The sequence below is a fragment of the Macaca thibetana genome, chromosome 8 (genome assembly GCF_024542745.1).
Source record: "Macaca thibetana thibetana isolate TM-01 chromosome 8, ASM2454274v1, whole genome shotgun sequence".
Taxonomy (NCBI): domain Eukaryota; kingdom Metazoa; phylum Chordata; class Mammalia; order Primates; family Cercopithecidae; genus Macaca; species Macaca thibetana.
The window spans coordinates 105,053,715-105,066,653 of record NC_065585.1 but is presented as its reverse complement, the minus strand read 5'-3'; the positions used below and the strand labels follow the sequence as shown (position 1 = coordinate 105,066,653).

General features: G+C 38.9%; 1 protein-coding gene across 9 annotated transcripts in view; it reads right to left on the bottom strand.

The window, feature by feature from the left end:
• NSD3 (nuclear receptor binding SET domain protein 3) overlaps positions 1–12,939 on the bottom strand; it is a 114,649-nt gene that overhangs the window by 48,609 nt on the left and 53,101 nt on the right. For all 9 annotated transcript variants that reach the window (XM_050801247.1, XM_050801253.1, XM_050801252.1 and 6 more), the window contains 4 exons: positions 11,747–12,262; positions 9,105–9,231; positions 2,497–2,597; positions 322–367 (listed from right to left, as the gene is read on the bottom strand). In XM_050801247.1, the coding sequence (XP_050657204.1) occupies positions 322–367; positions 2,497–2,597; positions 9,105–9,231; positions 11,747–12,262 (790 nt within the window). The remainder of the gene's footprint in view (positions 1–321; positions 368–2,496; positions 2,598–9,104; positions 9,232–11,746; positions 12,263–12,939) is intronic.

Here is a 12,939-nt window from a genome sequence, read left to right as displayed (position 1 = left end):
AAAGTGGATTCGTCACATCCCTAGTTTATAAGCCAGTGAAACCCCAGAATCTTATGGAGAAAGGCTGGAAACAGTATCAAGTCTACGTGGTGTTCTCCAATTTACCAAAACAAGTAAGACTTTTCACGTGGAGGTACAGAATAAGATCAACTCTAAAAGTCACACACACACACAAACACCGGGGAATACTGCAATTTCACACTGAAGAGCAACAACAATGATTTACAGAGACAGACAAAAATACATGGAGTACAAATAAGTAATTCTTAAAAATTGGTTTTAATCAAGGAAATGCAAAGCAACATTATAATACTAACTCACCTTTCTGTAATCCAGTCTTCACTGTAGCCTGAGGAACTGTTTCAACCTGTTTGGACAGAAAAATACAGCATTAACAAAGAATTTTTTTCCCTTTTAATTATTAACAGAGGGAAAAGATACTTTTCATCAATCTAAGTAATGATGAGTGATTAATGTATCTGAAATCTGAACTCAGTCCCATCTTCTGGGTAAAGTTCTCTGTCTCAAGATCAGGGAGGGTTTAAATCCTAGCTGCCTGTGCTGAATATCAAGTGACAACACACAGCCACATGCTCTCTAGCAAAGACTTTTCCCACCATTCCCTTGGTATATGAAGAGAACAAGAATACTTTCCTCAGTGTCTGGAAGGCAGGAGAGGGGTTGTTTCTGCAACCAGCCCCAATGTTGCTAAAAACCCCTCCCGCCCCAAAGACGTTAGGATAAATTTTTACTTACTATGATACTCAGGTTAATGTAACTCACGCCACTTTAAGACCCTTCCGCGCCTGCACTCACAGCTAAGTTGCTGGGAATCAGGACCCTCTCTGTAGAGAGTGCTACAGGGCTCCATACAGCTGGAAGCTCAATACTTTTGCTGCTAGTACAAACTTAAGAAAATAAGTTTGTGATATTGCAAAAGCACTTTCTTGAGTGTCTTATGAACAGTGTCTTGATCCTACATTAGGAGAGCGAGATCAGAAGTTATTCTGCCAATGTATATGTAAAACACGTGGTAATTTGAGGATTGAACCATTGGAATTAGAGAAAGGAGGCTGTTTGGAGGAGTTCCTGTTTAAGCTATAAATTGAATTTCATGTTTCTTTAAGATGTGGTGAAATATGAATGTTGAAACACATTTTGTAAATATTTAAGGATTGTTCTAAGCTTTTTAAAAAAAATTTTATTTTTTTTACAACAGGTAAAAAAACATACAACAGAAACGCTTTTATAAGATACAATTAGTAATACAAATATAAAATCTTCTAAACAATCACTGGTATTGTTCTACTACTAACTATAACACAGTGGCATTAACAATTTGTCCCACTCTTTGTACTCATTCTGCTTATTAGTTTTAAACTGACTGGTCACAGACTGAATTTGGGAACCAGCTGGCAAAATCACAACTTCATTCTGGAAATGAATACTATAGATTTTCAAGAGCTTAGAAAGATTTTTTGGAATATAGTTTCCTAAGTATGCAATATGAAAGTTAATATGATAAATGAATGACAAATTAGTATTCTATTTAAATTTTAGTTAAATATTCTGGAAAAACAGTTTCACTTGCTTGGTGATACCACAGAGCACCCACAAAGTTAGATTTAAATTTGGAAGTTTAAAATGATGAAGGAAATATTTTAAATAGAAAAGCTCACATTCTTCCATATTAAATGGTTTAAAAAATATAAAACTTATTGGAACTAATTCTATTCAGAATTTGTTTTGTTTACTAGCAGGTGTTTAGGCTGTAAGAATGGATATCCTTTCACTAAAAAAATTAAGAAAAAATCTGATTGTGAGTTTAAAGAAGAATGGCTTCTAAAATTTTCTTTGAAAAGGTCATTTAAATGAATCTTACTACATTGATTACACTGGTTTAATACGCTTCAGTCAAAATGCAACCCCCCATACACACCTTTTTTTACCTAAATATTATTTATCTGACAACCTGATACCAGGCGAATATTCCACTGGGAAAATAACATTCCAAAAAATCTGCGATATTAACAGAAAAACCAGATCATCTATGATTATCTGTTTCTTAAATATAAGAATATAAATTAAATTGATTTGTTTAAAAATAAAAAAAATACATACCAGCAGCTTAAACCAAAAATCAAAATTTGAAAAAAAAAAAAGGAACTCAATGATGGTTCCAAATAAAAATCATAAAAACATGAAATCATTTTGCTGATAACAGAAACTTCTAAATAAATGTAAAGGAGTTTTTTAAGAGTCTTGCACCACTGGCTTCCCATCTCCTGAAGCTTGTTTTCTGTGAAAATGCTTGAAGCAGAATCACAGGAATGGCTGTATTAAAATTGAGCACTGGAACCCACCGGGACAGAAGTGTAAGATAGTCCAGAAAGGAAACTCAGTGTGGGGGGAAGTTTCTCTTTCTTTTAAGACAGGAATGTAAGCCACAACATTTACAAATACAATGTTTTAACTCTCTACATGTAGGAACCCAACCTGCTCCTTTTTGATCTTCTTCTTTGGCACAACCTCAGTGGATTTCTCTGATTCAGAACGAGTTCTAATTGATCTTCTCTGTTGCTTCTTTTCTACTGAGCCTAAGAAATGATTTAAACACACAAACAAAAACTCATTTAAGGATACCTTGACATCTGTGTAATTAAGATATGACCAAATTATTTGCTTTTCTTACCAATTACTTTTGGAATTTTAATTAAAGTCATTAAAATCTGCTAAATACTCAGGAGCATATAAATTATTTAACAGATCAAATTGTGAAGGCTGATGAGCTGAGACTGGGATTCACAAAGGGTCCTAAACTATACAAATAAAGGGGGATTGGTTTTTTAAAAATTAAAAAGTCAAACTAAAACAGCAGAGACACTGTTTAGTTTTAAAAGCACATAAACATCTTTAGGTAAATATAATTAGGGAATGAAGGGACTGAAGGATGCATAAAAATAACTTTATTACCCACTTGGCATTAGAAATTATTGGCTCAAAATTCAATCAGTGCTACACATTCTGCATTTTAACAAAGGAGTTTAATTAATTCTATATGTAAAATGGTTAACAGTGCTTGTTGCACTTATATAAGTTTTGCTATTGTTATTAATAACAAAAGCAGGAAAAGCAGGAAAAGCAGGAAAGGCACAAAAATGTGACCAAAACCTAATCATTAATTTGACTATCAAGGGATCTGTTATATTTTGGAAAAAATTAGTCATGGAAAACTAGTTGGAACAAATTATCAAGCTTTTCATGTTAAATGGTAAAACAAACTATTAAGATTTTTAGGCTGGGCGTGGTGGCTCACGCCTGTAATCCCAGCACTTTCGGAGGCCGAGGCGGGTGGATCATGAGGTCAGGAGATCGAGACCATCCTGGCTAACACGGTGAAACCCCATCTCTACTAAAAATACAAAAAAAAAATGAGCCGGGCGTGGTGGCGGGCGCCTGTAGTCCCAGCTACTCAGGAGGCTGGGGCAGGAGAATGGCATGAACCCGGGAAGCGGAGCTTGCAGTGAGCCGAGATCGCACCACTGCACTCCAGCCTGGGTGACAAAGTGAGACACCGTCTCAAAAAAAAAAAAAAAAGATTTTCAAAGAGTACAATTCTTTAAAAGCAAATTGAAGAAAACTCACATGGACCCCATTTTTGGAAAGGATAAAACAGAAATTGAAGAACACAACTTGAAATAACACTAAGTCAGGAATGATTTCATTCTGTGAGCCTGAGGAGGAATGATACCTGCAATGCAGCTGTTCTCCATGTTTTCAGTGCCTGGACCACCTACATATTCCTTCCTAAATCATAGTCACCTCTGGCTTGCCATAGGAAGAAGCCACTAAGACCTATAAAATCAGATAGAAGCTCTATCTATAAAGCCTTTCATATAACCTTTATATTTTCTGCTTTCATTACTCTTGGCTATGTATAAATGACTTCCCTCACTTTAGTTCAAAGCCAAAATGAGGGATGCCACTACTTTGTTTTGTTTTTGGGAAAGAGTGGGTAGTTTGATAATAATATATTGTTTTGGAGCTGTGGTTAATTGATTTACAGTAATCACAAATAAAGGTGTTGGCTCCTTTCTTTACTCTCACTCTTCTCCTTACACTGACAAAAATGTTTACTAAGACAACAGATATGCTATCCTCCCAGACCAACCTGAGGATCCCAGAGATCCATACTTTAGTGTAAGTGTCAATATTCAAATACTACTAGGGAGGGCAAAAATGAAAATGGAATTGCTTAAAAACAGAAAAGGCTGGGTGCGGTGGCTCACGCCTGTAATCCCAGCACTTTGGGAGGCCGAGGCGGGCAGATCATGAGGTCAGGATATCGAGACCATCCTGACTAACACGGTGAAACCCTGTCTCTACTAAAAATACAAAAAATTAGCCAGGCGTGGTGGCGGTTGCCTATAATCCCAGCTACTTGGAAGGCTGAGGCAGAATAGCGTGAACCCAGGGGCGGAGCTTGCGGTGAGATGAGATCGCACCACTGCACTCCAGCCTGGGCGACAGAGTGAGACTCCGTCTCAAAAAAAAAAAAAAAAAAAAACTTTACTTGTGTTGAGGGTAATATAATCACATCATGAAGAGCAGAAGATATTTGATTTACTGTCTTAGAGAGGATAAAGCAACATGATTTCTTAAAATGATTCTGAAAGTTACCCAAAGAACATATAAATTTAAAACCACTGAAGAGTATTAAATTCATGTTCTAAGAAAGAGGTGAGCATTTGTGGGTTTGGAAAATAGCTTTGAAATCTACTGTGAATACAAGTACAATTCTTCAAACGACAAAAATGTGACAGTGCCAAACATTTTATATATCCCTGAAATTTACTAAGAAAAGGCTCAATAATTTCCTTAAGCAGTTAACACCAGCTGAGATGATGCAATTGGTTTATGAAGGGTGAACAAGTCTCTATTTTGACTTTTCTTTTTTTTTTTTTTTTTTTTGAGACGGAGTCTCGCTCTGTCACCCGGGCTGGAGTGCAGTGGCCTGATCTCAGCTCACTGCAAGCTCCGCCTCCCGGGTTCACGCCATTCTCCTGCCTCAGCCTCCCGAGTAGCTGGGACTATAGGCGCCCGCCACCTCGCCTGGCTAGTTTTTTGTATTTTTTAGTAGAGACGGGTTTTCACCGTGTTAGCCAGGATGGTCTCGATCTCCTGACCTCGTGATCCGCCCGTCTCGGCCTCCCAAAGTGCTGGGATTACAGGCGTGAGCCACCGTGCCCGGCCTATTTTGACTTCTCAACTACTGAAGTTATTTTCACAAAAAGCAAAATGGTCACTTAAAAAGACAAAGTATGCTTATCAACCATGGCTGCTAACCAAACTTCAGCCAAGCTCAAAGCTTTACAGCACCAGTCCCTAAATTCAGTTTTCTTTTCTTTTTCTTTTTTTTGAGACGGAGTCTCTCCCTATCACCTAGGCTGGAGTACAATGATGCAATCTCAGCTCACTGCAACCTCCGCCTCCAGGGTTCAAGCGCTTCTCCTGCCTCAGCCTCCTGAATAGCTGGGATTACAGGCGCGCACCACCATGCCCAGCTATTTTTTTTTTTTTTGGTACCTTTGTAGAGATGAGGTTTCACCATGTTGGCCAGGCTGGTCTCGAACTCCTGACCTCATGATCCGCCTGCCTCAGCCTCCCAAAGTGCTGGGATTACAGGTGTGAGCCACCATGCCCGGCCCTAAATTAAGTTTTCAATCTTAATTTACAACCTAAATTCTATGTGCCTGCTTAAGCAAAAAGCAATACTGCCTTTTTCCAGATACAAAGAAGTATAACCTTCCACTTAGAAAAAAAGGAAATATTCATAGCAGAAATTACATCTTACAATAAAAAGACTACATAAAAAGAAAATGTTCAGGCTGGGCACAGCGACTCATGCCTGTAATCCCAACACTTCAGGAGGGCAAGACAGGAGGATCGTTTAAGCCCAGGAGTTTGAGACCAGCCTGGGGAACAAGGTGAGACCCCCACCTCTACAAAAAATAAAAATAAAATAAATTAGCCAAGCATGGTGGCAGGCACCAGTAGTCTTAGCTACTTCAGGAGGCTGAGGTAGGAGGATCACTGGAACCCAGGAGTTTAAGGTTACAGTGAGCTATGATCACACCACTGTACTCCAACTTGGGTGCAAGATCCGGTCTCAAAAAAAAAAAAAAAAAAGTTCAGTAACTGAGAGGAAGAAGAAAAACAAGCTCCATCTAAAATAAAACCATAATATTTGAGTTAAGATCAATCTAATATAGGAAGAATTTACTTTCTCCTTAGGAAACTGATTTCAAATAAAGATCCTCCTATTCCAGATATCCCATTTAAATTCAGACAAATTACTAATCATTTAGTGTAAAGAGGTAAAAAAACTGACGTACCTAATTATGGAAAGTGGAGGCCAAAAGATTCTTTTAATATTCAAAGAAGGGAATATTCTCAATTATGGCTAATGTGAAATCTTCTAAGTCCATCTACCCATTCCTTTGACATTGTAAGTTCATCTTTTTATAAAGTATTTTGAAATGACACAATTTGCAAATGTAGTACTGGACTTTGCTATTCACTCCCTCCTTTCTTTAACTCAACTTTCCTTCACAATTCCATTTTAAAAAAGGCTGTTTAAAATGCCCCATCCAACATGTGCCCCATCTCCACTGGTATTACCTCTCCCTGTCCTGCAGCTTCCATTATTTTCTTTTTATCAAAAGCTATCCCAAGTACTTTTGTGAACAATGATTGTTTTTACTTTGCTATTTTAATAATTAGAATTTTATTTAAATTTCCCTTACAAAAATATTTACACTTTATGCCACTCAATCACAGGTTTGCTGAGTTACTATTGATTCAAGATTACCACTTCAGGTCTTAAGACTTTGATCCATCCAGAAAATTACTTCGTCACTGTGATACTGTGATATGATAAGAAATATATATTTGATCACTACCCCTGGTTCCTGGCACAGAGCTCCTAATCCCTTGGAATTTCCTGCATAATACAAATGTTTTTTGTTCTAAAGAGGCAACTCTTGGTGGGTTCCTAGTTGGGGTCTGGTCACTAGAAAAACCAAGCTATGATTAGATGCTTTCTTTAAGTTCCACTCCCCATCTTCTGCGAAGGGGAGTGGGGCCGAAGACTGAGTTAATTGATCATGCCTACATGATAAAGCCTCCATAAAAATCCCTGAGCTACAGGGTTTGGAGAAATTCCAGGTTGCTGAACACACAAAGGTGCCTGTAGGGTGGTATGGCCAGAGAGGGCATGAAGCTCTACAGCCCTTTCCATATACCTTGCCCTGTGCATCTCTTCCATCTGGCTGTTCATCTGTACCCTTTGCCATATTCTTTAACATGAACCAGTAAATGTAAGGAAAGGGCTTGTCTGAATTCTGTGAGCTGCTCTAGCAAATGACTAAACTCAAGGAGGGTGTCATGAGAACCTCCAATTTATAGCTGGTCAGTCAGAAGTTCTGAAGCCCCAGACTTGCAACTGACATCTGAAGTCAGGGCAGTCTTAGAGAGTTGAGCCCTTACCCTGAGGGACTGGACTCTAACACCAGGGAAACAGTGTGAGAATCAAATTGAATCATAGGACACCCAGCTGGTCAGTGTGGGGAAACAAACAAACAAACTCATATATGGGTCTATAAGGATGTTCAGAAAATAGTTTATCTTTTTTTTTTTCTACTGTAGTCGCTTCTTAGACTCAAAACAAATTTTTAAAGAACAAAATGAAACGAATTCCTTTCTCCTAAACTAAGATTCCAAATGAACAAGCTAGTTAATACTTAACTCTTTTCTTGATGGCTATATGAAGCAAGCAGTATTGCATAAATACTACTGATGTAATACTGTTACATAAACCAAACCCACCAGACATTCAATTAAAATTCTAAAATCCTTAGTAAATTAGTCTAAAAAAAAATTATGTTGGCTGGGTGCAATGGCTCAGGCCTATAATCCCAGCACCCTGGGAGGCCGAGGCGGGTAGATTGCTTGAGTCCAGGAGTTCAAGACCAGCCTGGGCAACATGGCAACAAATACAAAAACTTAGCCAGGTATGGTGATGCACGCCTGTGGTCCCAGCTACCTGGGAGGCTGAGGTGAAAGGATCACCTGAGCCTGGGAGGTTGAGGCTGCAGTGAGCCATGATCGTACCATTGTACTCCACTCTGTATGACAGAGTGAGACCCTGTCTCACACACACGCACACACACAAAAAAGGCCAGACACGGTGGCTCATGCCTATAATCCCAGCACTTTGGGAGGCCGAGGCAGGTGGATCAGAAGGTCAGGAGTTGGAGACTAGCCTGGCCAACATGGTGAAACCCTGTCTCTACTAAAAATACAAAAAGTAGCTACGTGTGTTGGCGTTCCCCCGTAATCCCAGCTACTCAGGAGGCTGAGGCAGGAGAATCGCTTGAACCTAGGAGGCGGAGGTTGCAGTGAACCAAGATCGAGCCACTGCACTCCAGCCTGGGTGGCAGAGTGAGACTCTGTCTCAAAAAAAAAAAAAAAAAGTTAAACATTCCAAAGGCACAATCTTACTGAATACAGCTTCTCCTTTAAGCAAGAATAACATGGCTTGATTTTCAATTCATGGTATCTGCTAATCAGAAAATAGGTTACATTAGGACAATTAGGCTCTAGGCCCCTCAGCTACTAGTATCTAGCACACCTAGGAATAATGACAAGAGCTTTGGCATCTGCCAGTTTGTTTCCAACAGGGGTAAAGGAGGAAATGGTATGTGTGTGCTAATGGAACAGGAAAAGTAAGCTGTTATTATGCAAAGAGAGATAATCAATGGTGTATTTACTCTGATAGATATAGATTTTTATAGCTATACACTTTTAATTATAGAATCATATTATTTTAATTCTTGTACAAAAAATAACTTGCTATGAATAAAGTTCTCTAGCCTCTAACCCATTCTTTCCTATTAAAGTAACTGCTTTTATAATTTGATTTTTAAATATAATTTACTTTTGATAACTAAGAGTTTCTTAGGAACACAGCTACCATATTATAGCAGAACAGAACAAGGATTTCTCAAAATGGACCTCTATATATACTCTTCACTCATACCAACCTGTAGAACCAGATGTTGCTTCAGGAGATGATATACTCTGCGTTGGCTTTTCACTTCTCTGGTTTGGTGTAGAAATTATAAGCCTGTCTTGCCCCCTGACACTTATTTCTGTTTTGTTACCAATTCCCTTTAAAATAAGGCAAAAGAAAAAACAACAAAACAGGTGATTACCAGGCAAGTGGCATCATGGGCTTATAAAGATGGCTTTAAATGATCATAATTTACTTAAATTTTATATGGTCTTTGATTGCAATTACGCTATCTAAGCCTTTATCAGAACAATTTGATTAAGCGATCAAGACACTTTTTTTTAATTAAAAAAAATTTTTTTTTTTGAAATGAAGTCTCCCTCTGTCGCCTAGACTAGAGTGCAGTGGTGTGATCTTGGCTCACTGCAACCTCCACCACCTGGGTTCAAGTGATTCTCCTGCCTCAGTCTCCCCGAGTAGCTGGGACTACAGGTGCGTGCCACCATGCCCTGCTAATTTTTTTTGTATTTTTAGTAGAGATGAGGTTTCACCATGTTGGCCAGGCTGGTCTCGAACTCTTGACCTCAGGTGATCTGCCTGCCTCGGCCTCCCAAAGTGCTGGGATTACAGGCGTGAGCCACCGCAACTGGCCAAAAAAGAATTTTTTTTAAGATGGAGTTTGGCTCCGTCACCTGGGCTGGAGTGCAGTGGCGAGATCTTGGCTCACTGCAACCTCTGCCTCCCAGGTTCAAGTAATTCTCCTGCCTCAGCCTCTCGAGTAGCTGGGACTACAGGCGCATGCTACCATGCCCAGCTAATTCCAAGATACATTTTTAAATGCACAATAAGATCACATGAGGTAGAATATTTGTCTAAGTCCAGATGATAAATGTCACCAAAAAATATACCTGTATCACTCAATTTTCTATCAAAACAAAGTATTTTCTGGTCTTTATACATATCACAGTAAGAGAACTCTAGTCATTTTCATTTGGTAAAGTGCTCTATTACACAGAAAACAATGCCAATATGTCTTAAGAGACAAGAATATCCCTAAATACAGAAATATGTCACTCATGGTGACCAAAATGTGACCCAATAAGTAATCTGAAGCAGAAAGAAGGCAGGTATAATTAACTTAGGTGTCATTTTAGGTATTTTTAATGCAATGGAATAGAAGTAAAGAAGTGATTTATAAATATATATGTATTTTTTTGGCCAGGCACCGTGACTCCTGCCTGTAATCTCAACACTTTGGGAGATTGAGGCAGGAGAACAGCTTGAGGCCAGGAGTTCAAGACCAGCCTAGGCACCATAGTGAGACCCTATCTCTACAAAAAATCATTAAAAGGTCCGGCACAGTGGCTCATGGCTGTAATCTCAGTGCTTTGGGAGGCCAAGGCAGAAGATCCCTTGGGGCTGCAGTGAGCTATGATTGACCACTGCACTCCAGCCTGGGCCACAGAGCGAGACCTCATCTTTTAAAAAGGAAAAAGATAAACACAAATATATACATGCATGTATTTTTAGAGCCTTCATTTTGAAAAGATCAGTTTCATCTTGAATTTCCTTTAAATAGCATTCTTTGGGGTGGTGGTGACAAAGTTTGACTTGTACATTCAGAAGCAGTAAAACTAGCTCCAAGAATAAAGCCAATTTGTACTCAAAAAAGATGCAACATACTCATTTGCCATTTGAAAGATGAAAAATATACATTTGCTATCAAGAGAACCAAGTAGGGACTGCAATTCAAGTTCTTCCAGGTGGCTTGGCCTTAACTGAAGTCAGTTGAACCTATGGGCGGACCAGGTTACAAGAGCACCCTTAACATTTCTCTAGGAAGATGCATTACTAATTAAGGATACCTGTGTTTAACTAATTAATCTGCATATGACTATATTAGGAAAAAATAAGCATAGAATTCTTTAATACACATGAATGAAATGCAACTAAATCAAAATCACAAACTCAACACAGTGGTATGGGATGGGATGGTAGTGAAGAGGTATATGGAATAAATACCACCAATATTATGGAAGAGTTTTAAAGTCTTCAAGCTAAAGTATAAGTGCCCTAAATGGAGGCCCAGGACAAACTGATGAAGGCACACAGTTTGCAGAGGCTGTTTTTACCCCATTACCCAAGTTACTGCCACAGCTAATTGTTACAGAACGAACACAGTTCTGGGATTTCTCTGAAAGGCAGTTAGATATCCCAAGCCAATAAGAATCTAACAAAATTGCTGGTGGAACCAAACAGGTCAGCAGGTACAATTATTACAGTGGCTTTTATAACAATGGTTAATTCATATAATTGACAAAAATGATTTTAATAAGCAGCACATTTTGCAACTAAGAAAAGCTAACTACACAAACTAGAAACAGGCAAAGTGCCCAGTTTTTTCCATGACTTTAGGGAACTAAGCTCAATTTTGGCTGCACAGCTCAAGACTAATCTACTACAGATGGGAATATCACAAAAGAAGGGGGAAAAAAGAAGAAAAACATAGACTTTTTGCCTGTCTTTTTTGCCCACAGAGTACAATGACTGTATGTTTCAAATTCAGTGGGTAGAAAGGGTATTTAAATTATGCCAAGGTCATTGTTTTAAATGCCAAGGTTGACCACTTTAAAAATACCATCCCCCAAAAAACTCCACGAAAAAAGGAGGTACCTTTGTTGAATAAACAAATTGATCGATAAATTTCCCATCCCCTGTAGCATTCTGAAGAGCAAACACTTGTTCAATTTTCACAACTGGAGACATGTTACACTTCTGCAAATCCAGGCTCCCTTTGTGCATCGTAATGGAAGCTGGTAAGGATTTCCTTGCTGCCGCAGTTTTCCAGGCTATTTTAACAGGAGGTGGCTCTTCCTCTTCCGCACTTGTGTGCCGCCTCTGGCTGTGTCTCCGAATTTCAGTACTTGAGAGTGAGGAGGCCACCTCCCCTGCACTGGTCTGTTCTGGCTGAGTATTCAGCACAGATCTTGGTCGTCGGGTTTTTTTAACTTCGGTTTTGGAGGCAACATTCTTTTTTGCTTGGGATAAAGCCTCTTCAGGCTGTTTATCAATATAGATAAAAGTATACTGTTCTATCCTTTCTTCTCGAGTCATTTTCAATGCTTTCTCTGCATGGGCAATACCAATATCCCACTGAGCACGTTCTCTCTGAGGTCGGGGTTTCCGAATCTTTAAAAAAGATAGAGATTATCAGACATGCTTTACTCTAATAGGTACATTAAAATCGACATGTATTTCCCATGTGATCTTATTATCTTTTCAGGTCTACATAAATATCTTCAGGTTCTTTGGTCAAACAAGTGGAATATTCTATCTCCATAATTCTGATAAATAGATATTAGATAACATGAGGATCGCCTCTCTTTTATATCCTTCCTTTGCTGATCACTCTGCTGGACAAGGCCCCCAAGAGGGAGACATCCTTCTCCTTTCATATACATAAAAAGCTAGTGATAATGAGGGAAAAGAGAACAATGATGACAGAAATGATTATTATCATTAAAAATGATACCCTGAAACTCCCAATTCTCTCCCATATCTAGGGCAGAGGGCAAGTCAGGGGTGCTACAGAGATCACAACAAATGATGGCAGAGTTTGAACCACAATGCATGCAGGGACAGAATGAAGTGAAAGGACAGAGCCCCAAGGAACAAATGAAAGTTAATAAGACAAAGGAGAATAGGCATGGATGAGAAAAAAGGTAGACCTGGAATTATAGTTTCCATAGGTCTCTAGATCCAGGGTTGATCAGAAGACTTCGGATTGGCAAGAGGGGTAAAAATACTTTGAATAAAGATGTGTGAGATGGCCAAAGCAATTAGGAATTATCCAGGTGGCTAGACTG